Here is a 21701-nt window from a genome sequence, read left to right as displayed (position 1 = left end):
GTTATAAAGTAATCCAATAAATGGAGTTGCGTTGCAAAAGTAGACCTTGTGGGATCTTTTCCCTAAAAAAATCAGAGATAATTCTGTCGGGCTCTGAGAATTTATCCATCACAGTTCATTAATACTACCAAACCCTATTTTTAGCATTTCCATAGAGTTAAGAAGTGAACATATCCATCTGGGCTGCAGAAAGAAGAAACTTCTTCTAAGCATGTTTTTGCTTCCAAAGCTGAAAAATCTTGTCTCAGAGGGACAAGTGGAGCCTGCCTGTGCTGTTGGCAGCATTTTAGAGGGAAATGTTGCTGATGAAGCTAGAAATCCCTGTGGATAATTGTAAAATCTTCAGTGTAATGTAGAAGGGAGTCTCTCTTGCAAAACTGGCTATACAATTAAAAAAGCTTTTTAAAGAATGAAGAGGTCCTTTTCTACAGTAAATAAAAATACTATAGTAAAAGTTGCTTATCTGTTTTTTCAAGTTGATGCTTTGCATCGAAACACTGCCCTGCCCCACTGCATCCAAAAAGGGAACTAGGAGCAAAAGAGACACAAAGAATAAAATGGAAGCTGGAGGAAGGATGTGAGTCACCTCACATGAAATAGATGAATGGGGATGAAATGCTGCAAGGTGTTAGCTTTCAAAAAGCTGTATTTTGAACACGGACTGCTTCATCTCAAAGCTAAGTGGAGCACTCAACAACATCTCAAAAATATCTGATGAATAAGAAAAAGGTGATGGGAAATGTGCATCATTCCACTCCTTTCTTATCCTCTGTGTTTGCATTTAATCCTCATGCAGAGGGTTTACTACTCTGCCAAGAAAAAGCATTGCCCTTGACTGCTTTTCAAAAACAGCAAAAAGGAATGGCTTATTCAGTGTTACATCCAGGTACACCCCATCCTCCTTCTGTGCTGCAGAGTCTTCTGGCTGATCTGTTCCATCACTGGCCAGTTTGAAAAAGGCTTTATTTATTACCTGTAAGGAAAAACATATGAGTAACTCCGGAGTCATCAGAGCACAATCATGATGGGACAAATGAGAGTCTGAGTAAATTATGAAACACATTGTACTCCACAGATGTTTAAAAAAGATGTTGGAGTGCTTGTCCATAACGTGCAAAAGCTGTATAACTGCTTTTACACTGGGCTGGTCTGTAATGCTGTTACCCTTGTGTCATGGTTTAACCCCAGCCAGCAGCCAAGCTGCTCACTCATTCCTCCCACAACTTGCCAACAGCTAAAACTCTTGTATTATCAGCATTATTCTCCTTCTAAATCAAAACCATAACACTGTATGTGATACTCAGTCCCCTACTAAGCATGTCCCCTACGTGGCTCTGACTGCTTAGTGCTAGTTAAATTTATTCAGTTTAGGAGGCTGAAACTGTGCAGGAAACTTTTTTTAAATTCCAGTGATATGTACTGTACCTTTCCAACTGTTAGACTGGTATTGCTTATCTTACTGAAGTCTGCCCCCTTCCCCAGCAGTGCAGGCAGTTCCATATCTGCAAGAAGCTCCTGTAGATCAGAGCTGTCTTCTAGTGTTAATGCTGGCAGCTTTAATTTAATTTCTCTGCAGAGAGAGGGAGAGAGAGAGGCAAGTGAGTGCTTGTTCACTCTGAGAGCATCATGGTTGGGCAGTCCTGGGGAATGGGCATGTGAAAACGACTGCATCAAGTGCCTGGTGTGTGGGCACAAACACAGTGGTGCGTGTTACTCTTTCCAAGTGTGAACTCACCCAGGGTCTGCTGCTAAACCCCAGATCATCCCACTTCATGGGTGGGATGCTCGTTTCCTTGAAATACCCCCAGCTAAAAAGCTGATCCCACCGAAGTGGAGCTCCTTTGAAGAGAGCCCCCTGGCTGTGCAGGGGTTTCTCTTTGTGCAGGCAGTAGAGCCTCCCCCGCAGGACCTGACCCCAGGTGAGAGGCAGGCCCGTGTGGCTCGCCCCATGCCATCCATCCCTTCCGTGGGAGGGTGCACAGCCCCTTCCCTACCTTGGGGACAGGCGCTGGAGCCAGGCTGAGGACTGCCAGGTCAGCTGGGACTCCACGCGCTCCAGGTCGCTGCCATTGACAGGCTGCAGCAGCACCAGCAGCGCCGTCCGGCTGACGGGAACTTCCACCACGGAAAAAGTGCCACTGGCATCGCTTTTGTACTTGAATGTCCCCGTGATAGACAACATAGGGACCAAAAGCATTGTGCTTGAATCCACCCAGAACTCCTGAGGCTCTTTGAGCGGGAAGGCTTGCTTAACATTCACTGAAAAACAGATCAAGAAGAGAGAAATTGGTGCTCCTCTTCCTTCCCTCCTCCCCTCTGCCCCTCAGCTGGTCTTTTCAAGAACACACTGTGCCTTAGAGAAGGACTGCACGTATAAAATCACATTTAGCTACTGTAATCATATGTCTCCCCCTTTCAATCTGCCTTCTGGTGGCATCAAGCTCCCAGCACAGGGACCATGACCATCAGGACTGTGACTAAAGCTGCTGTATTTCTGCTGGCTTTGTGGCCTTTCCTGGGGACAGGAAAGTGTCTCTGCTTGCTTGGTTGCCTGCTTCCTCCCAGGCTGCCACGTGGTCCCCAGGGGCTCACAGGCCTGTGCATGGGGTCAGCTTGGTTTCCTCTCTGTCCCTCGAGTGCAGTGATGACACGTTTGGAAGCACATCCATCAGGGGCAGCCCTTGGTGCAGGAGCACTCTCAGGCAGCCAGGTGGGCTCAGGAGAGGGAAGGCAGCACAAGCTCTGCCTGAGGTCTCACCCTTTACCATCTTACAAACCAAAGCAATGGGGAAGGTTGTAAGCACAGCACTGAAGTGTTGGTTGAGCCAAGGAAGTTAAAAAGGACATACTCAAACACTTACTAGGCCTTAAAATGAATTTCTTTTCCAGTTCACAACTATGAGAGGCCTTGCTCTCACCCTGCACTACTTCTGTGCAGCTTTGCATTTCAACATGTAGTCTTCTCACTGCCAGAGATCAATGCTGTGCCCAGCTGGGCAGATAGTCCTGTTCAGCACTAAAGAACTTACTGCCCACAGCGAAACTTGCACCTGATGTTCTGCACTGAATTCTAAATGGCAGGCCCTGCTTGGCAGCAAGTCTACAAATGTGAAGAAAACTGTTGCAAGTGAACAGCACTCAAGACCACTGGAGCATTTAGCTGTTGTTTTGTACGTATTTCTGTCACTTTATCAGTGCTATGGCTGTTAATAGCATCTCAGAGCTTATGTAATGTGTTTCAGAGAAAACAAATGTACTTTTTCCTTTCTGCAGCTATAGGGACAGACATGGAGCATGACAGCATCAGCTATCATGGGTGCCCCTTCACAACCAAATGGCAAAGCAAATGCTAAAGTCATCTTCTGTGTTTATTAGAAGGTAATTGCTTGTGTAATTCATTTGTTCTTGAGCCAATTTTGTCCATCCCATGTGTAGGGACTGTAACATTTAAAATGCACCTTCTGAGAGAGAAGGTAGTAGAGCTGACCCAGTGAGGCAAACCCTTGAACACGTGTTTCTAAGCTTTTACAAATTACAAGTTTCCAGTACAGAAGAAGAGGAAAAAATGGTTTTACTAAAGGAAAACTGCTTTTGTCACCATGCCCAAGTGTGTAACACAATTACTTTTGTAGTATCATATCTATGCTAGATCTTACAATGAAGAGAAAGGTGATGCCCACAGCTCACTGAGAGAATGACAGCACCCATGAAAGGCAAAGAAAACCTGACATCCAGTTTTGAGGTGGGAAGATGGAGGCACAAAAAGGTTTTCTGGGCACCACAACTCCACCTTTAGCAGTAGAGGCCCACTCAGGAACTTGGGGCTCACTGCAAGTGTTCTGAAATACATTCCCAAGTAGGCAAGCTGTCTGAAGTGTGCAGTCTTTGATACTGCATTCAGTCACGAGGATCTAGGAAAGCAGCTACACTCAGAAGAGAAGGCTCAGTTGTAGTGCAGGGGGATTTCTGGGGCAGCAACACAGAATGACCCTAGGCAATGAAGGGATCACCGTATTCTAGGTTTGTGTAAGTGCCCTGCTTCCATAACTGATGATGTTCAGTTGCTTCCTGAGCCAGATGTTGCCTCCAGATTTCTGTGTTTAATAACCACTAGAGGAGTCATGTCCATTGTATTTTTTAGCCTTTTTTGTATCTCTACCTCTGCCCTGCACCCCCAGATCCTTTGGTTTTCTTTAAAGCTACACCCTGATCAATCTTGCTGGAGGCCCCTCGTGACTTTCAGCTCCTTCGCAGCAAGAAATGCTGCACAAATCTTTCTTATGCACCTTTCCACACCTTTCCTGGACAAGGAAAATTTCTTGGAGGCCATCTGCCTCCTCCTCACTCCCCGTCACCCTTGCTGGCTCATGGCAGAGCGCAGGCAGGATCCCTGGCAGAGTGGTGGGGAGCAGAGATCCAGCCTTTCATCCGAGCCCTTCCCTTTCCCCACCGGCCAGGCATGACCTTGCTTCCTTCCCAGGAGCAGGGTTGCTGCCCATCCTTCCCCGAGCCTGTTTCCAAGAGGAGCAGTGCTGCCTCATACCTGCCAAGCGGACATCCACGGCGCACAGCAGCTCGGCGGATGGGTCGATGTCTGCCAGCAAGGCCTTGCTCTGGCCCTCGCTTTTGGCCTCCACAAAGGCGTTGATTTGTTCTGCTGCCTCGCCTGGGTTGGCAAAGTCAACAGCTCGGGCGTAGAATGCATCAGCACTGGGGAGCAAGTGCTCCATGAACAGCTGGAAGAGGGCTACGCCAGGGGCAGAGAACAAGCTCAGTGTCTTGGAAAAGAGCAGCTCCTCGTCCCCGCTCTTCACAAGCCTTTCGATCGTCCTCAGGCTGGAAAGGAAATTGCTTCCGACTGCCGTGGAAGTGCAGTCAGGGTTTCCAGAGGGGGGGACAAATCCCAGCAAACCCTGCAGATCAAGTGCTGTCTGGTTTGAGGCCCCCAGGTAGAATGACACCAAGGAGCTGTAGAGGCTGGTTGGGGACAGGAGCACATTTTGGCCCCTCTGTGCTTTCTGCAGCGCGCTGTAAAACCGCATGCCCAGGACATACACCAGGTCACTCAGGTAGCTCCGTTCCTTCTCCCCCCAGGTGCTGAGGCTTGGGGCTTCCAACTTGTTGTCATTCATGCCGCATTCATATTCAGGTGTGGTTTGGGACTCAATGGAGACGGGGACAATGGTCTTTCCCTCCTGAACCAATTTTTCCAGCTTGTCACAGTCACTCTCATTGAAAGAAAACAAATTGAAAGGGTGGACGTAGACCCGGTCACAAGTCACCACAGTAAGGCAAGCCAACAAGCAGAGAACATCTGCTACCAGATTCATGTTGGAAAATTGCCTCCACCGTGTCTGCTGAAAGAAAAAATTAGGAGGAAAGGAGACTGGTCAGTCTATTTCAAGTACAGTTTCTCTTAATCACAGCGTGAGGTACTAGTGCTGTGTTGGAGTTACAAAGGTGGGGATTTTAATATTTAGTGGTGCTTGGTCTGACTCTGCCCCCAAAAAGCCCTGGATGAGACAGACACCAGTTTCAATGGCAGAGGTGGGAAATGGTAAGCATAGATGTGACTCCATTACCCACTGCAGTACCCTGAGGATTTATCATGGGAATGGTAGTGAATGCTGGTTATGCCTGCAAACTAGAGCATGCTATTTCTGCAAAACCTTGTTTTGCAACATTTGTTCCTGGGACCTGGTCAGAGCCATCTCTGCAAACTGCTGCACTGAGCCTTGCTGACACACAGACAGGCTAAGCAATGTGCCTGCTGTTATGCAGGGAGTAGGTTTGGAAACCAGTTCTCTTAAGGTCCAAACACAGAACATATGTCTAATCACCAATGGATGTCTAGTCAGCAAAATACTTGGCACTAGCTGAGCACACTATGTTTTCATAGCCCAGTGCAAACATTCATTCTAGCTTCTAGGCAAACACACCCCAGGCTCCCTTATACAAATGTGCTCACACTGAAACCATTTTTCATTGCACCTTCTTTTTCTGAATACAGAGTTAGAAGGGGTAGGCTGAGTTTTACTCAGCTGTGCAGGCAGTCTTCTCCTGAGGTAAAAGACCACTTGCTGCTCTTGTTTTTCCTGACAAGAAGCAGAGAATTTTACTGTATGTGGACGTCACTGGTGTTTTAGCACAAAGGATGTAATGCACATTGGGAATGAGAATGTCATGGACACACACACAGACAAATTTTATATTTTTAGGATTCTCTCTTTTCTTATATCAAACTTTTTTGATAACTAATTTCTCTGCTGCACCTTTCTTGGATTTCTAATATATGGCTGTTTATCTGTGTATTTGAAATCAAAATTGAAATGTGTTGAAAATTATGTATCTGTAACACATATCATCAGCCAAAATGCTGTTATTCAGAGCTGTATTTTTATTCCAGTAGTAATTCCTTGTTTATTGTATCTTTGTTCACCCTCTTTCACCCATTTCAAGTTCTGCAGAGCTCATTGGATGGGCAAAATGCTATCAGCCTTGCCAGTACCCAAGCCCTACTCTCTGCTTTCTTCTTCCAAGGCTTTTTGAGTCACACCAATCTGTCAGGTATTGTAATTCTGGTAACCTGAGCCTTTTGAGAGGACACAGAGCCACGTCTGTCTCACCAACACTTTACACAGGGTGGAAGTGCTTGTGTTTAAATCCAGCTATTGAAGACCTGGCCCCTTCCCAGCCTAACTGACAATGTATAACCATATTCTTTCCCCTGAGAGGTTCCCACATATTTCATGCCTAATGATATCCCAGTTTGCTGTACCACCACTCTATTGCACATACAAAAACTTAGATGTGCAGATGCTTGGTAACTAGACCTACCTTGCCAAGTATATCTGCCTGCTAACATGGATGTCTGCATTCCCTGGCTGTAGGCTCCTCTCTAACAGCTGGGCTTGCAAATGGAGTTTATGTTCCTGTGATGGTCACTCAGGATGTATAAGTGTCTTCCTACTGAATGCCTGTGAGCCAAGCTTGAAACTATTTGTTCCCCAGAGGCATGCAGGGGAGGATCTGCTGTAGATCTCTGTCCCTGTGCCTTCACCCAAGGATTGTTCTTCCCCATTAACTCCCACCTCATCCTCAAAATTACTGTATGGGCAGCACCGTCCTGCTGCTGTACCCTCTGCTCCCGGCCCCTCTTCACCTCCCCAACCCCACTGGTAGCATATGACTTGCATGACAGAGCATATTCATTGCTTGTGACTGGTTAAAAAATTATCTTGGGAGGTGTCTTCCTAACTTCACTTTCACAGTTAGCCCAGCTACTGTGCTTGTGGATTTCTAGACTCCTCAATGCATATTTTCACATTGGCATGCTCAGGAAAACGAACCAAAAAGCCACAAATTAGAAGGAATTCCCTTCCCACACTGTTCTCTCCATCACACAATTCTTTTGAGGCATTACTTAATTTTTCCTGCACAGCAGGAGGGTGACCCTGTGCCACCCAGGCAGGCTATGCCATTAGGCACTGTTGGCACCCAGTGGTCACTTCTCTCTGGCTTGCCAGAGCTCCCAGCTCTGTTCAGCTTTTGTTCCATGAGCAGAAGCAAGAGGAGCAGTTCTCACTGCCAAGCACTTACCCTAAGCCCCATCTGTGGAAAGTCAGCGGTTTATGTGGCTAAAGAAGAGAGCGCCAAGCTCTTTGGGCAAGCATGAACACCTGAGCTGGAAAAGCAGCATTCAAAGCAAATGCAGTAAGAGCGCGTACTCGCCTCTGTCCTGGGGGTGTCACCCCTTTGTTGCCCCTTCTATGCTGCTGTCCCTCAGGAGAGCTCCTCTGGACACCTCTCCCCCCCGGGGCGGCGGGACAGGGTGGAATTCTGCCCTTTCTAGGCGGCCGGCTGCGGCGGCATTGCGCAAAGCTGCTTTACATCACAGCCTGGGGGCCGACAGAAGTTACCTCGGGCCAATGAGACCTGAGCCCGGCTCAACACCGGCTGGGTAGAAAGTTCCAGGGATGGATACACAACCTTTAGCCAGACCCAGCGCACCTGTGTAGCCTGCAGTTACACATTTACCAAGGCAGACATAGGCGTTTTTACTACACAGAATAACTGATCATAGGAAAGACCTCATTTTGTGCCAGACTGAAAGGAATGCAAATTTCTTTGTACTTATATTTATTGTACAGTTGGATTTTTTGATTTGTTGTACAGTGATCTCTTTTGACTTCACAGATAAATTGCCTTTAATCTCTACCTTGCAGCCTGGGGACCCACCATGCATGCTACTGCAGAATAAAGTGATTAAGCTCTCAATTTTTACCCCTTCTTTCCCTCTTGAACTGTTCAGAATGTCAAGGCTTTCTTCTTTCTCCTCTTGAACAGGACATGTTGAAATGGAGAAGATGAAAGCCAGATAGGGGAGATGGCCAGAGCTGGATCACAAAGACTTCATGCCTCCCAGTGTCAGCCTCTCAAGTCTTGTTTGGGAAAAGGGGTTGGGATTTGCAGTTCTTTGTGCTGCTTTTGAAACAGTCTTTCAATTTTGGTGTGCCCCTTCTTCCTATTTAAGCAGGTAAACAATGAATCAAGCTAGGGATAAATGCAATTGGTTAGACTGGGTCTTGTTCAGTGTCCTTTACTTTTAGTAATTAAAATCCCATGGCTCTAACAGGAGTAGGGCTGATTTATCATCTGTGCTTCGATTTTAGAAGGTCAGTCAGGCGTGATTTGTACTGCAGTGCCCAGCTACCTGTTGGGTTCAAGGAGAGAGCTGAGAGAGGGGGATGTTGTGCCTGGGCAGTGGAGATGGTGGAGATAAAGGTGGAGACAGGGACAGCTGAGTCCTGCCAGCCCAAGGGCTGTATGCCAGGTTCCTAATGCCAAAGAAATGAGAAATTTCTGTCTCTGCAGTCCTGTTTTTCATTTAAACAATCTGATTACCTTCACTATAATGAAGTTCAAAAGTGGTTCTGAGCCCAGGCTTGTATAACATGCTGTCATGCACTCAAGGCTTAAACAAACAGCTTGAAACATTCAAAGTGTTTTGTCCTCCTGCTGCCTGAGCATCTTAGTTGAGGAAGCATCTGGCCACAGAACAATCCCTGAGCATTTGTACCATCTCCAGACAGTTTTAAAATGCTTCTAGCTGAGTATAGAATACAGGCAAAGGGAGAAGGATGAAAAATCAAAAATGCTTATTGCTCAGCTAAATGCTAAGAGATCAAGTTAGGTTTCAGGCCCTCCTTCTTTCCCCTCTACCCTGGAGACTTCTTCCCACAGGCAGACCAGGGGAGCCAGCTGGTCCCTTAGAGGCCAGTGGAGCTGCAGGTGGGACATGAGCACAGCCCAGATCTGTTTCTCCTGCACCACCACCCATGTGGGTCCACCCGAGGCACTAGGCAGGCATCAGCAGTGCACACAGATGGCCAGACCATGTCGAGCCTATGAGCTAGAGCTGGTCTGCTGCATCCCTCAAGATGAGGCTTGAGCACAGGTAAAAAGAAAACCCATCCCAATACTCTCTGTATTGAGGACACACAAATGAAAGCTGTTTCATGGAAGGGCACCTTGTATTCCATAAAACTCTGAAAAGTATCCTTATTAAAAATAATTACTTTTAAAAATAATTGGTTTGGCTAATAAGCTACAAGTGATGTTAATAACATACAGCACAGCTGTCAGACTTACATGTTTGCTGTGGACAATAAACACTGAAAAGGGAAATCACAAACCCTTCACCCACTGTAATTTTTTCCCTTAGATCATTATGCCTTTGTTCTGTAGTATCCAGACAATGTTGTTTGGCTATCTCCTGCTTCCAGCTCCCCTGGAGGTCATGACCAAGCTGTGCTGCAGCTGTTCGTCTCCTTGTGCTGTAAGTACCAGCCCTAAACAGGCAGCCCTGGTTGCAGGGGATGCTGCCCTGAAGAAGAGAAGGAGCAGGAGTCACCTGAACAACAAATCTAGCATGCGGGTCTGGGGGCTCTGCCACATAAAGAAAGTTCAGTTTAGTTGAATATTCTCGGGGTTTTCAGCCAAGTTGATCCTTGGGTGTCTTTTGGTGTTTGTGCACTCAGTTCTATTGTTTTCTGTCGATAAAAAAATGGTCAGTGTCTTTGAGGAACACAGAAGTCTATCTTTTGCCCCCCACCCTTGCCCCTACATCAATAAAGTAATCACATTAAAATACCTAGCTTTCTCCAGAAAAAGAAGTTTCACCAGGAAATGTTCAATGTCCTGTTTTCACCACAGTCCTCCTCTTGCTTTGGGCCGCTGGGAATTTTGCTGGCCCCAGTAATGAGGAAGAACCTTTGATTTTACCTCATGTTCATGCACTACTACAATCCTCAGATATAGCTCCCCCCTCATTTGCCAGTTACTTGTGCTCGCTCACTCAATTAATATTCCCTTATTAAGATGCATCACACACCAGCACACTTCTTAGATCTTTGTCTTTTATCTTTTAACACATTCTTCTAAAGGAGAAGTTTTCAGATTATGAAAAACATATCCTGCCACACCTGCAACGTTTGATCCTAGTAGTACTTAAATACAATTAGTCTTTAATTTTACTTCTGAGACATTTTTAAGCGGGAGTACATGAGCATTATTCCAATCAATATATGTGGACTCTGTTGTCAGGCTTTTTTTGTTGGGTTGCCATGGTTTTAGGAATGGGAATGTACTTAAAGATAGAGCTTTGACTTTAAAAAGCAGAGTCTCTATCCTGCCCTTCAGTTCTGGCATCCAAGGATTTTGCCCCTTAAAGAGAGTTGTGCCAGAGAACTTGCACTGGGCCAAACTTGGGCAAAGAGCTTTCTAGCAGCAAGAAACCCAAGAAGGTGAAAGCAAGGCTGTTTTACAAGCATCCCCTATCCAAAATAAGCCTGTGGCCCATACATGGTTTCTAATGAACCTCTCCCTGCAGCAGCCACAGTAAAGGCACAAAGAAACGCAGAGCTCTCAAACCTGTTGTTCAGCGGTGAGGTGCGCGCTCTCCTTTTGCCCCACTCTCCGATTTTGGAGGGGCACTCGGCTCCCCCTCTTATACCCACTCTTGCATAAGCCAGGCCCGCCCCCCTCCCCCCCACCGCTGCCCTCATTTCTCTTCAAAACCTGCCTCTGTTTTTCCTGCTTGTTATTCATGGTAGCTGCTGAGAGGGAGCAAAGAGGGGTGGAAAAACACTGGTGCTGCGGTTATGGGTTTCCTTGCAGCCAGCCATCCTAGGGATCAGACCTCCTGGTCAGCCTCACTGTTGTGAAGTGCTAATGTGGAAGCACTCCCCTGCCCCACGAAAAAATTATTGATGATGGTGCTCCAGCACTTCTTCATGCAAATACTGCCTAAAAGGCTTCAGAAATTTAAACCCTGGCAGAGGAACACTAACCCTACAGACAGCAGCATGTAATTCAGCCTTGAACGGGAAAATGTTTTTGTCAAAGTTAAAGTTTTGACTGATCGACCAGGCAGCTATTCTTTTGCAGAAGAACACTGCGTCTCCACTTTGTCAAAAAGTGTTTTCATTGATCTGAATTGTTCTGGGAAAAGCTGTATAAAATTCAGCACTTTGTGTGGAGACAATAGTAAATATTTTATTCTGTTTCATTCCGTTTGTTTTCCAGCTTTCCTGAATTTTGCTCAGAGACCTGAACTCAAAAGGGCCAGATGTACTCCTGTGATGATGCTCTTGTCTCCTGTGAGGCAGCAGACCTGGAGGAGGGATAATAAATTACTCTGCTCACAAGCTCAGACCACAGACCTTCACATGACGTCTTCCTAACCTGAGTTGGCACATCTGACATACATGGATTATGAATTAATATATGTACAGCTAATTTAGACATAATAGCATGTACATGGCATATATAATTCATTACTAAATTTGAGGGTTTCTCTTATTAAGCCTAAAAGTGTCTTGAGTGAGAAACAGGCCACAAGCAGTTTGTTTATGCAGCCTGTGAGTTGACATTGGTAATAGTGAAGATCTCCATCCCATCAACATTCACAATGTTCCCTCTCTCTGTTTTGGTAAGGAAACACAGCCCGGAGTCTTAACAAGGCTCCAAATGGAGAGGGTAAACAGGCACTGGGAAAAGGTCTGGGAGGAAAGGCAAAAGAGAATCCCTTTTTGGGAGGATCTGACAAAAAGAAGACTGGGGACTATTGCTTCATCAGCTGCTGCAGGGGTCACCCCAGGTGTGGCAGTCAGTTGTGGGGGTGGAATGGAAGAATGAATGATTGTGAGACAGACAGGAAAAAAGCTTTGTGGAGCAGTAGAGTGCCTACAGAGATCAAGACATGTCAGTTTGGAAGAGAATCCACTGGTATGGGAAGTATAAACATAAAATGCTAAAGGTGAACAGAAAGTCTTGAACAACTCTTTTGTAATATTGCCAGAATCAGTGCATTCCCAGTACAATTATCAGTCTACAAATATAAAGGAGGAACCCTTTTGCATGCCTGAACTGTGGGAGATACTGCCACAGGATGCTGCAGAGACCAAAGGCCTTGGTACAAAAAGCAATTAAATGAAATAGCAGAGGGTGTGGCCATTGGCCTCTGCAGAACATAATGGTCCAGGCGTGATTGCTTACTTGAGAAACCCCCAGACAGACAGCTGTCACGAATTTTGCTTGTTCCAGCATCTCTCATGCTTCTCTCCGAGGGACTGTCTTCAACTTGCTGTGGAAATAGAGATGTCTGACTGAGGCCAGCTTATGCTGGCTCATTTTGCAGCACAGACTGAGAATACTCTTTCAGTAGCGCTATACTAAAGAAACAACACACTCAGCAAACCTGACCCTCAGCCTCACCATTATCCCTGTGCACAGAGCATTTAGGAACATGCTGCTAACTCTTCAAAATCAACATAAACCATAGAAAATATGAACGATTTTCAAAAGCTGTGGGTAGGCTTTTCATATTAATTAGCCATGTTTCAGTTTTTTTCTCTTTTAATCAGGGTACATGCACAAACTGTGGCAGAGTTACTGCACTGGGGTCTAAAATGTGTCTCTGTCTCCTGCCAGACCTATGGGCTCTGTTCTAACTTCAGCTGCAGACAGAGTATTTGGGGACTTTTTCCAGAGTGAATAAGTAGGAAAGGAGTACCACTCTGGCAAGTTTCTCTACTTTAGTAAACCAATTTTCCTCCCATTTGGCAAGAATTGTGGCAAGCTGCCATGGGCCTGATTTTTTCTGTTTATTTTGCTGTTTCTAGTGGGGAAAGGCAGTGCAAAGTAATATTTTTTTAGCTGTTTTAATAAAACAGGAATAGGTTTGCATGTGATTTTTCCTGTGTTTTCTCTGTATGCCTGACCTCTGCCCATGCTGGATGGAACCACTTTTCTGTGAAAGCTTCTGATGAGCATGAGAGATGTACTCAGCTTGCCCAATTTTCTGTGTAAAGAGGATTGCAAAAATGCTTTTCAATAATAACATTCAAAGTACAGATGATGAAAGAGAGGGATTATCCTGCTTCTGCCATGGGTTCTCACAGCAAGGAGCAATGGAAAACTTGGTAACTTGGCTCCCATAAACCCCAAGGATCACGTGTGCCATTCCCCTGCTGGGTTGGAGGAAAACAGCGTGTCTGCGTGGATGATGCCAAAATGCACATGGTGAGTGGGCAGCCTGAGAGCTGACTCAGGTGGAAGGGCTGGTGTGGCACGGTGCTCCCTCCCCACAGGAAAGGTGCTCTGGCTGAGCCAGCTGCCTGGCATGCCCTCACCCTGGCAGTGCCACAAATCCTCCCTGTTGGAGGAGAGAACATCACCATCTTGCTGTCTCTCTCAGGGAAGCTTGTATTAACACTAGTACAATCAGCCTAAAATTTCATTTGGTTTGTCACAGCTTGTCTTTGCATGCCCTGAGAGTAAAGATGGCTTCTAATTTTTGTAGCCCTATTTTTTTCATCTGTCCCAGTGGAAGATGCAGTTTTTAAGAGCATTTTAAGAATGGTCTGTGCACAGCCTGCACATGGACACAGAGGCATGACTGTGGGCCTACTGTGTGTGTGGGCAGACGAAACCTTCTTCCCCCAGGATCTTAAAATACTTTTCAGTCTAACAGTTACCTCAGCAACATAAAATTGATTTGGGTCCTTTCCTGTGGCACAGGCTGTGCCTGTGAGGAGCAAGAGACAATCCCAGACCGAAGCGGCCAGGACAGAGCAGCCTGTCCTAAGAGTGAAAGCGGGCAAAAAAGGTGACATGAATCACCTTCAGAAATGCAACAGGTTGGCACCATCTCAAGGACGAACAGCCAGGTTTCTCTACTCCCAGCCCAGTGTGTTTACCTTTTTTATCTCTCTCTATCTTCATACAGTCCTGTGGATAAGGCAGAGCAGCAGGGATGGCAGCACCAGCGCAGCAAAATGCCTGCCTGAAAGAGCTGGTGCCAGCTTTGTTATCAGAGCATTGGCAGATACCTTTGTGTCAGGGAGGGATTTTGCATTGAGCCAATATTTGCCAGCTGGGTCAGCCACAGAAGCCTTCAAGCTGTTACCCAAGTTGAGCAAGGGAAGCAGCCAGGTGACCCCTGTCTGGGAAATGCCACAATATTCAGCTCCAAAAGCCTCCACCACCAAACATCTGGCTGCCCTCAGTACTGCAAGTATGCTGCAATAACCTCAGTAGTGATTTACTCCCTGGGGATCTCCTAAGTGATATCTCTGGTGGCAGATCTTTTCTGTCACTACTGAGGTTTTGAAAGTCTGGTTGTAATTTTTGTACCCCAGCCAAATTGTCCACAGGGCACTATGCACAATAGTTGTTGTCTCCTAGCCTGGAAATTCAAAGCATAGCCAAAGAAAGACCTTTAGAAGATGGGATATCCATGCTGCCTGCACAAACTCGGGTTCCCCTTTATCTTTTGCCAAGCCTCTCTCCACACCTCCTCCCGCTCCTCTGCCTGGATGGGCAAATAGTTGCAACCAGCAGGACTCCAAGATTTTGGGCACTGTGTGGTGTTCCTCTGAGCAGTCTGTGGTGGTCTCCTGCCTCACTCGAGGGGTGTTTTTAATGATATGTAGCTTGTGCAGTTCATTAGTGAGAAATAGACTGGCTCCTTCCTCACTGCAGGCATTATGGGACTCTTCCATCTTCGGGAGCTGCAGCAGCTCCCACTCATCCAGCTACAGGGGCAAAACTGCAACTCTCTTGGGACAGCAGCCGCAATTTTCAGTGCTCCAAATACAATCTACAGACCCTTTTGCGACCTGAGATGAGGGCAGGGCTGTCAGACTGGCGTTAATTTGAGGGATGCACAACTAACGAGTGTTTGGCCACGCTGGACTCTCCTGCTCTCGGATCTTGCTAGAAAGCAGAGAGACTAAGCCGGGCAGCATTAGGGCTGCTCAGTTTGCAGGAGCCGTGCAGGATTTCTCTGCTCGGTGTGCTAAACCCATCCACTCTTTCAGCACCAGCTCCAGCCACGCACAAGTGGGAACCAACTCCCCAACTTCCCCGGTGTGGAAGTGTTGGCAGGTCTGAGGTCCGCCGGGAAGAGTGCAACCGATACAGTGTGCATCCCGGCGCTGATCCCGCGTCCCCTCCCCTCCCCTCCCCTCCCCTCCCCTTCCCGTCTCCTTAGCCGAAGCTGCCGCCGTGCGGAGGCTCCGTCGCATCGCTGCTCCCGGCGCGGCCGGGGCTGTCCCGGCCAGGAACATTTGGAAATGTTATTACCGTACTGCCCTTTGGTAAACCACTAATTTTGGAAGCAAGAGGAGGGGAAAGTTAAATTTATATCCAGTAATTTTTTTTCTACAGGAAATAATGAGAGAGCTCATAACTTAAAGTTTCTGGGGTTTCAATAGAGCGGCAAAAGTCAATCTCCAGGCAGATCAGAACTTCCTGCTCTTTTGTTTTTGCTGGATGTTTCTTAAGCAAAGGATTACATTCTGCAGGTTTGGGTTCATTTTTATTTTTACTTTTCTTTATTTTTCTACCTTTTCTGTTTAACTGTAAAAACATGAAATAACAATTTAGCTTACTGCCTGAGGGATAAATCAGAGGAACAGTATTACTGAGCCCAGAATATTCATGATGAAAAAAGGATTATCATTGCCTTCTGGCAACATACCCTGATGAAAGCCTTTGAAAACCATAACTCCTGTCATTAAAAAAAAAAAAAAAAAAAAAAAAAAAAAAAAAAAAGTGAGTGCTCTTGCAGCTATTCTGTTAGTCCCAGGAAAAGCTGAGCTCCCTTAGGGACTGCCTCTGACTCAGGGAGCTGAAGACATACTGCAACTTGGCTCCTCTCCCATACTGCCACTTGGTGTTTCACAGTCTTAAGAAAAAGAATAAAAACGATCTCAAAAGCCCTCTTTTGTTTGTAAAGCTGCCGCTCCCCCAAAGTGATGAATTAATGCAGCATTGTGTGCTTAGCTCTGACAAAAGCCTGGAACAACAGCTCAGAAAGCTGTGCTGTTTGGCTGGGTAAAGCACTTAGATGGCTGTCTAATGATGATATTTCAGCTGCCAGCACAGATAATGTTGCCCTTACTTACCCAAGCATACAAAAAGGTGTTTCACATTCCTGGGTGTGTAAAAGAGGTGGCAGCCCATCAGAGAGGCCGAGAAAAAAGGGGACAGGCAGAGCAGAGCTGCCTCCTGGCACTGCAGCGCTGTCAGCATCAAGGTAAGCTGGGCTGTGGTGGGGGAACCACCCCATGGTGACAGCTCAGCACCCCTTGCCCTCAGCCCTGCAGCGTGCCTGGGCCACACCAGCACTTCCTAGCCAGCCACAGCAGTGGGCAGTGACAGCAAAGCTGCAGGAGGTGTGAGCACACATTAATCCTAAAACCACATCTGAGACTGCTGCCTCTTTAGGAGAAGAACCTACTGCTTTTGCACAGCACAGTGAAAGCACCCAGGCTTCTTACATTCACTGTTATTTTAGGATCCTCCCTTGAATGAGATTTTGATATCCTACAATTCCTCCAAGGTATTTTTTTCCCCCTTAATCTGCAAGATTTTTCAAGAGCACTTCTTAAAAACCCTCCCTTTGATTTTCTGTACCCTTTTCTCATTGCTCTCTAGCCTTTTTCACTAGGCTGTCCACAACATTTTGTAGGGCTGTCCAGTCCTCAGGTCGCCTTGCAGAACCCCTAAAGCTGTCCTTTCTCACGTTCCTTCCCTCTGCTTCTTCTGCCTGGAAATGAGGGAGAGTAGGATACTCCAGCCCCTCTGCAGCCAGCTATTTCTTCTCCAGAGAAAGTACTACTTTACTTCCAGAAAACAACACAAATTTCCTTAAAAAAACAGCACCAAGCTGGGCTTAATTTTATCTGATCTCTGCTGTTGTTGGAGCAATAGAAGATGTCCCCAGTTAGCAAAGATGTGTGCAGGAGCATATGTGAAGCCTGCCAGGCTGCAAGCTACTGGGCAAAAGTCCATGCACCGCATTGAGCCAAAGTAATGGAAAGTATCAGAAACAGTGTGGTTTCATGTGACTGTGACTGTGGCATTTGGATTCAAATCAAGGCCAGGATCAGAGGGTGCCAAGCAGTACAAAATGAGACTAATCTCAGAGACAGAACAAAGATGTTTTATGTAACTTCATACAGATCTGGAGGAGGAAGGACAGAGAGCTGCTGAGTTTCACAGGTGGTACCTCAGTCCATACAATATCTCCCCTTAAATCTTTGCAAATATAAGGAGAACAATAAAGCGACCTAGACAAAACCAGTCATATCTCTCAAACACCTGGAGAAAGAGTACAAAAATGAAATATTCTAGCCTAAACCAGTCCCTTAGAGAAGGTCAGATGATGCTGAAGGGGCTTAGCCAGCAGGAAACAAGCACTGGAGGACAGGGGGTCAGTCAGGCCAAAGGCTATGGATAAACCCTCCAATGTTAAACTGTTGACAGGGCAGGAGGTATAATGACAGCAGGGTTATGAAAGACTTTAGGTTGCTGTCATTTGAATAACCAACTTTATATCCTGAATGACCAGTCTATCTGATGTTAATGGGGAAGGAATTACATAAGTGTGACTCAGAAAAAGCACATGCCAAATGCTGAACAGCAGAGGATGAAAGCCAGAGCTGTAGCATGATGCTAAGCAAGGACACCAAGAAATGGAAACCATAGTTTCCTACATCAAGCCTTTGCATCACCTTCTATCCCATGAATTATGCTGGAAAGTGAATAAGGGTCTTTTCTAGAGTAAAAAATTATTCTAGAAAAAAATTTACTCTGTTCCTGTTAGCAGCAAGTGTGCCTGTTGGGGATGCTCACCCTCTGCCAGATCCACTCCTTCTTCTGCACAATGCCCATCTGGCCCCCTCTCTTGGTGTCATAGAATTAGCAGTGTCTTGGCAGGAGGGCAGTGCCTGTGGGCAGCTGCAATTGCACTGGTGTTCACACTCCCAGAGTGCTTTGCTCCCATGGCTGAAGGAAATGGATAAAACTTCCGATGTTTCAGGAACAGGCATTTAATGATGGTGCCTGGAAGAAAATGGTGTTCAGCCTTAACATATGTTGCCAGCCTGTGCATCACTCGTGCTGTCATGCTGTCACCTTGAAATCTTGCCTGGTCATGTGGCTTGTAGAGAGATCTCTGGAGTCTGCAGGAGCCTAATGGTGTCCAGAGCAGTCCCACTAGGAATTAATTGCATTCGATCTGACAGCTCCCTGTCTGCCAGCAGCGCTTTCACACGCTGGCAGGCACTCACTCACTGCCTGCACAGCCCAAGGATAGACCTGCTCTATCCCCCTGCTGGGACAGCCCGGTGGGTTGCAGACCCACAGTTCCTGAGGCAGTGGAATCCTGGAGGAAGGACTTTATTACTCAGTGTGACAAGACTTTCGTGTTAGTACTGACTTGTACTGCTTAAATGTCACAATATGTCCGCTGGGACTGCGTGCCAAATGGAAATGTACACAGGTTGGTGTCGCAGCCTCTCGCCATCTGTGTTCACCTGCTGCTCCAGGGAGTGTTAAAATACACCCTGCTTTTACCCACTGAGCCAGGACACCCAAGGAGCAATGGTGTTCTAGGTCAGCGGCTCAAGTCCTGCTCACCACTCTCCTGAGCCAGCAGGATTGTGTTGCTGATGTCTGTCCATAGGAGACTATCACAGGATGCGTTGCATTTCCCTCCTACCCTGAATATCTGCAGAGAGCACCAAGTGGCATGAATAACAAGTCACCTAAGGGGAAAAATGCTTTCTCACTGCTCTCAGAAGGAGATTTCAGGGTAAAAGAGCAAAACTGCTCAGTCCTTGTAAAACTCTAGAGCAGGGTAAGCATGTAGGTGATACATAGATTTGTTTGTTTCTGCCCTTCAAGAGATGAGCCTGTGATTCTTAACATATGTCAGGCAAGGTATTGTATTTTCATAAAAACTGAGACATTTTATAAGTGTTTTCTGCTCATTCCTCTTTTTCCACCCGCACTCCCCAGACACCATCTCTCCTGTGCACTTTTAGTGCCTTGACACCAAGGCTGAAATCTCAGAGACATGAATTTTCCTGCAGTGCCACGACATGAAGCAGCAGGGTGAGGAGAGGGAAAGGCTGTCCCTGCCCTCTGGGAGAAAGGCTACATCATGAAAAAATTTCTTATTACACACCAGAATGTTCACATAGGAGAGAATCTGCATGCATTCCCCTGCAGCAGGACAAGCCCCCATAGAGCTCAGCCCACACATTTTCATCTGCAACTGAACTCTGAAAAGAAGAAATTTCCTGAAGTGATACTTGGTTACCCTCCTTGGGACACAGCAGGTGCGCAGTCTGTGTGTCTAGGGCACTGAAGGTCTCCTTCCCCAGTCAACATGTTATCCTGGTGTGTGAGAATATGCCTTGGCCCACACAGAGGTGCTGTGGATAAAGTTCCTGGTTTTGCTGATGGTTGAATATGAGATTTCGGGTACTTCACATCTCTGGGCTTGTGTTGGCACTGAAATACCTTTTATCTGCCTTAACCCCTTGTCCAGTATTCCTCTCACTTGACTCTATGCATTTGATCTGGGCATCTACCCTGAGCTGGTCCATGAGGGTCTGTCTAGAGGCAAGTGAAGGACACAGTCATCTCCAGAGGGATCTTAAGGATGAATACACAGTGAGTCACTTTCTGGAGGTTTCGGTCTTCTCAACAGCTATGGAAAAAGCTCTCATGAGTAACTTGGACTTTATTTGCAAACCTAAAGTTTGGTCAAATGACAGCCACGTTTGGAGCACCAGGCCTGCCTCTTCTCACAAATCTGGACAGTATCCATATATTTGCACAATGGGAACTTGGTCTCAGCAGGGAGCCTGAAGATATCAACAATGGATGCAATTATGGGGAATAAACATGGGAATATATGCTCTGAAAAAGAAAGCTTTCCTCCGAGCACTGCTGTGAAAAATAGCAGAACAGAGAGGAACTAATTCTGTTTCACTTAATTGCTCTCCATAAATCATCTCTTGGCAGCAGGCTAAACTGGTGCACCAAAGGGCCAATTAAAGCAAAGGGAGGCTGAGCACTGTTTGTACTCAGGGGTGTGTTTTATACTACAGGAACTGTAATTTGTTCCAAGAGGGTAGCATCTCCTCCCTTTCCAAGCAGAGAGGAATGTCTATGTCTGGCTCTGAGTGTTATTTCTTCAGTGCATCCATGGTGCATTGTCCGGCATTCTCTCCAGCCAGTGTTTTACTGCCCAATGTGAGATACAATGGTGCAGGTGGATGCTGGTAAGCAGAAAAATCACAGAATCATTTTGGTTTGAAATGAGTAATAAGATCATTGAGTCCAACCACCAACCAAGCACTGCCAAGTCCACTGCTAAATCACATCCCTGAGCACACATCTACACATCTTTTAAATATCCCAGAGGATGGTGACACCACCACTTCCATGGGCAGCCTGTTCCAATGCTTGACAACACTTTCTATGAAGAAATTTTTACTCAGTATCTAATATAAACCCCCCCTGGTGTGGCTTGAGGCCATTTCCTCTTGCTCTATTGCTTGTTACTCGGGAGAGAAGCCCAACCCCTCAGCTGGCTACACCCTCCTTTCAGGTGGTTGTAGAGAGCAATAAGGCCCCTTCTGAGCTTCCTCTTGTCCAGGCTAAACAACTCCAGTTCCCTCAGCTGCTCCTCATAAGACTTGTACTCCAAACCCTTCACCAGTGGTCAGACGAACAAGGCCATGAAACCTGGAAACCAGTGACAATAGGTATTTGTTTTAAAATCACATGATACAGCGCATGAAGAACTCCTTCAGCGTGTGGCCCATCAGAACCCCTCCTCAGGATAACATTTTCTAATGCTCTTCCTGTGTTTGCCCAGGACGCATCCTGCTCCAAGTCCTCCCCACTAGCATGCACATCCCTCTTGTGCACACGCAGCCCTTGCTCGGCACCCAGGCCCCTGCCAGCAGAGCGGCCATGGCCACGGCATCTCCTGGCCCTGCTGTCCCTCCTGCATGATGTCCAGCGGGAAGAACCCTGCCCGCCAAGGCAGCCGGGCCGCAGGCAGCCCAGACTGCTCTCCCACCCGGGAGAGAGAGCCAGGCGAGCTGGCAGTGCGGCCGCAGCCCACCGTGGGCTCTGCTTTCCCTCCCAAGGCCCAGCCCTCAGGCCCTGGCTGAGTCGCGCATACCTCGGAGCCACCCCGGGCCGTGGCAGCCTGCCGCCGGGCCGTGCCGGGCCGGGAGCGGTGCCAGAGCCGCGCACGCCCCTCCTGGGCCAGCAGCCGCGGGAAAGGAAGGACAGGGCAGCCCCGGGCCGCTCCCTGGGTGTCCGGG

At 47.0% G+C, this 21701-nt stretch overlaps 1 protein-coding gene across 6 annotated transcripts; it reads right to left on the bottom strand.

Annotated features, from left to right (window-relative positions):
• Positions 1-774: 774 nt before the first annotated feature.
• Positions 775-7823, bottom strand: AGT (angiotensinogen). Of its 6 annotated transcripts, none has more exons than XM_059841574.1 (5): positions 7732-7823; positions 4544-5357; positions 1995-2259; positions 1426-1570; positions 775-973 (listed from the first exon to the last, which is right to left on the bottom strand). In XM_059841574.1, the coding sequence occupies exons 2-5, from the start codon at positions 5328-5330 to the stop codon at positions 782-784; spliced, it is 1389 nt and encodes a 462-aa protein (XP_059697557.1). In that variant the 5' UTR covers positions 5331-5357; positions 7732-7823; the 3' UTR covers positions 775-781. The 6 variants fall into 6 exon arrangements, with proteins under 6 accessions (XP_059697557.1, XP_059697560.1, XP_059697561.1 ...); XM_059841577.1 differs by having other exon boundaries at positions 4544-5354; XM_059841578.1 differs by having other exon boundaries at positions 4544-5354; positions 7728-7813.
• Between the last annotated feature and the right edge of the window lie 13878 nt (positions 7824-21701).

The sequence above is a fragment of the Haemorhous mexicanus genome, chromosome 3, assembly GCF_027477595.1.
Source record: "Haemorhous mexicanus isolate bHaeMex1 chromosome 3, bHaeMex1.pri, whole genome shotgun sequence".
Classification (NCBI taxonomy): domain Eukaryota; kingdom Metazoa; phylum Chordata; class Aves; order Passeriformes; family Fringillidae; genus Haemorhous; species Haemorhous mexicanus.
Note: the sequence above shows the minus strand (reverse complement) of the source record. Positions and strands in the feature narration are given on the sequence as shown.

Excerpts from the sequence above, each read along its gene's own strand:
- AGT (XM_059841572.1), bottom strand. Across the intron at positions 2,260-4,543 it reads CGTGGATGTCCGCTTGGCAG|TGAATGTTAAGCAAGCCTTC; the intron begins GTATGAGGCAGC and ends TCTGTTTTTCAG. Across the intron at positions 974-1,425 it reads CCAGTCTAACAGTTGGAAAG|GTAATAAATAAAGCCTTTTT; the intron begins GTACAGTACATA and ends TTTTCCTTACAG.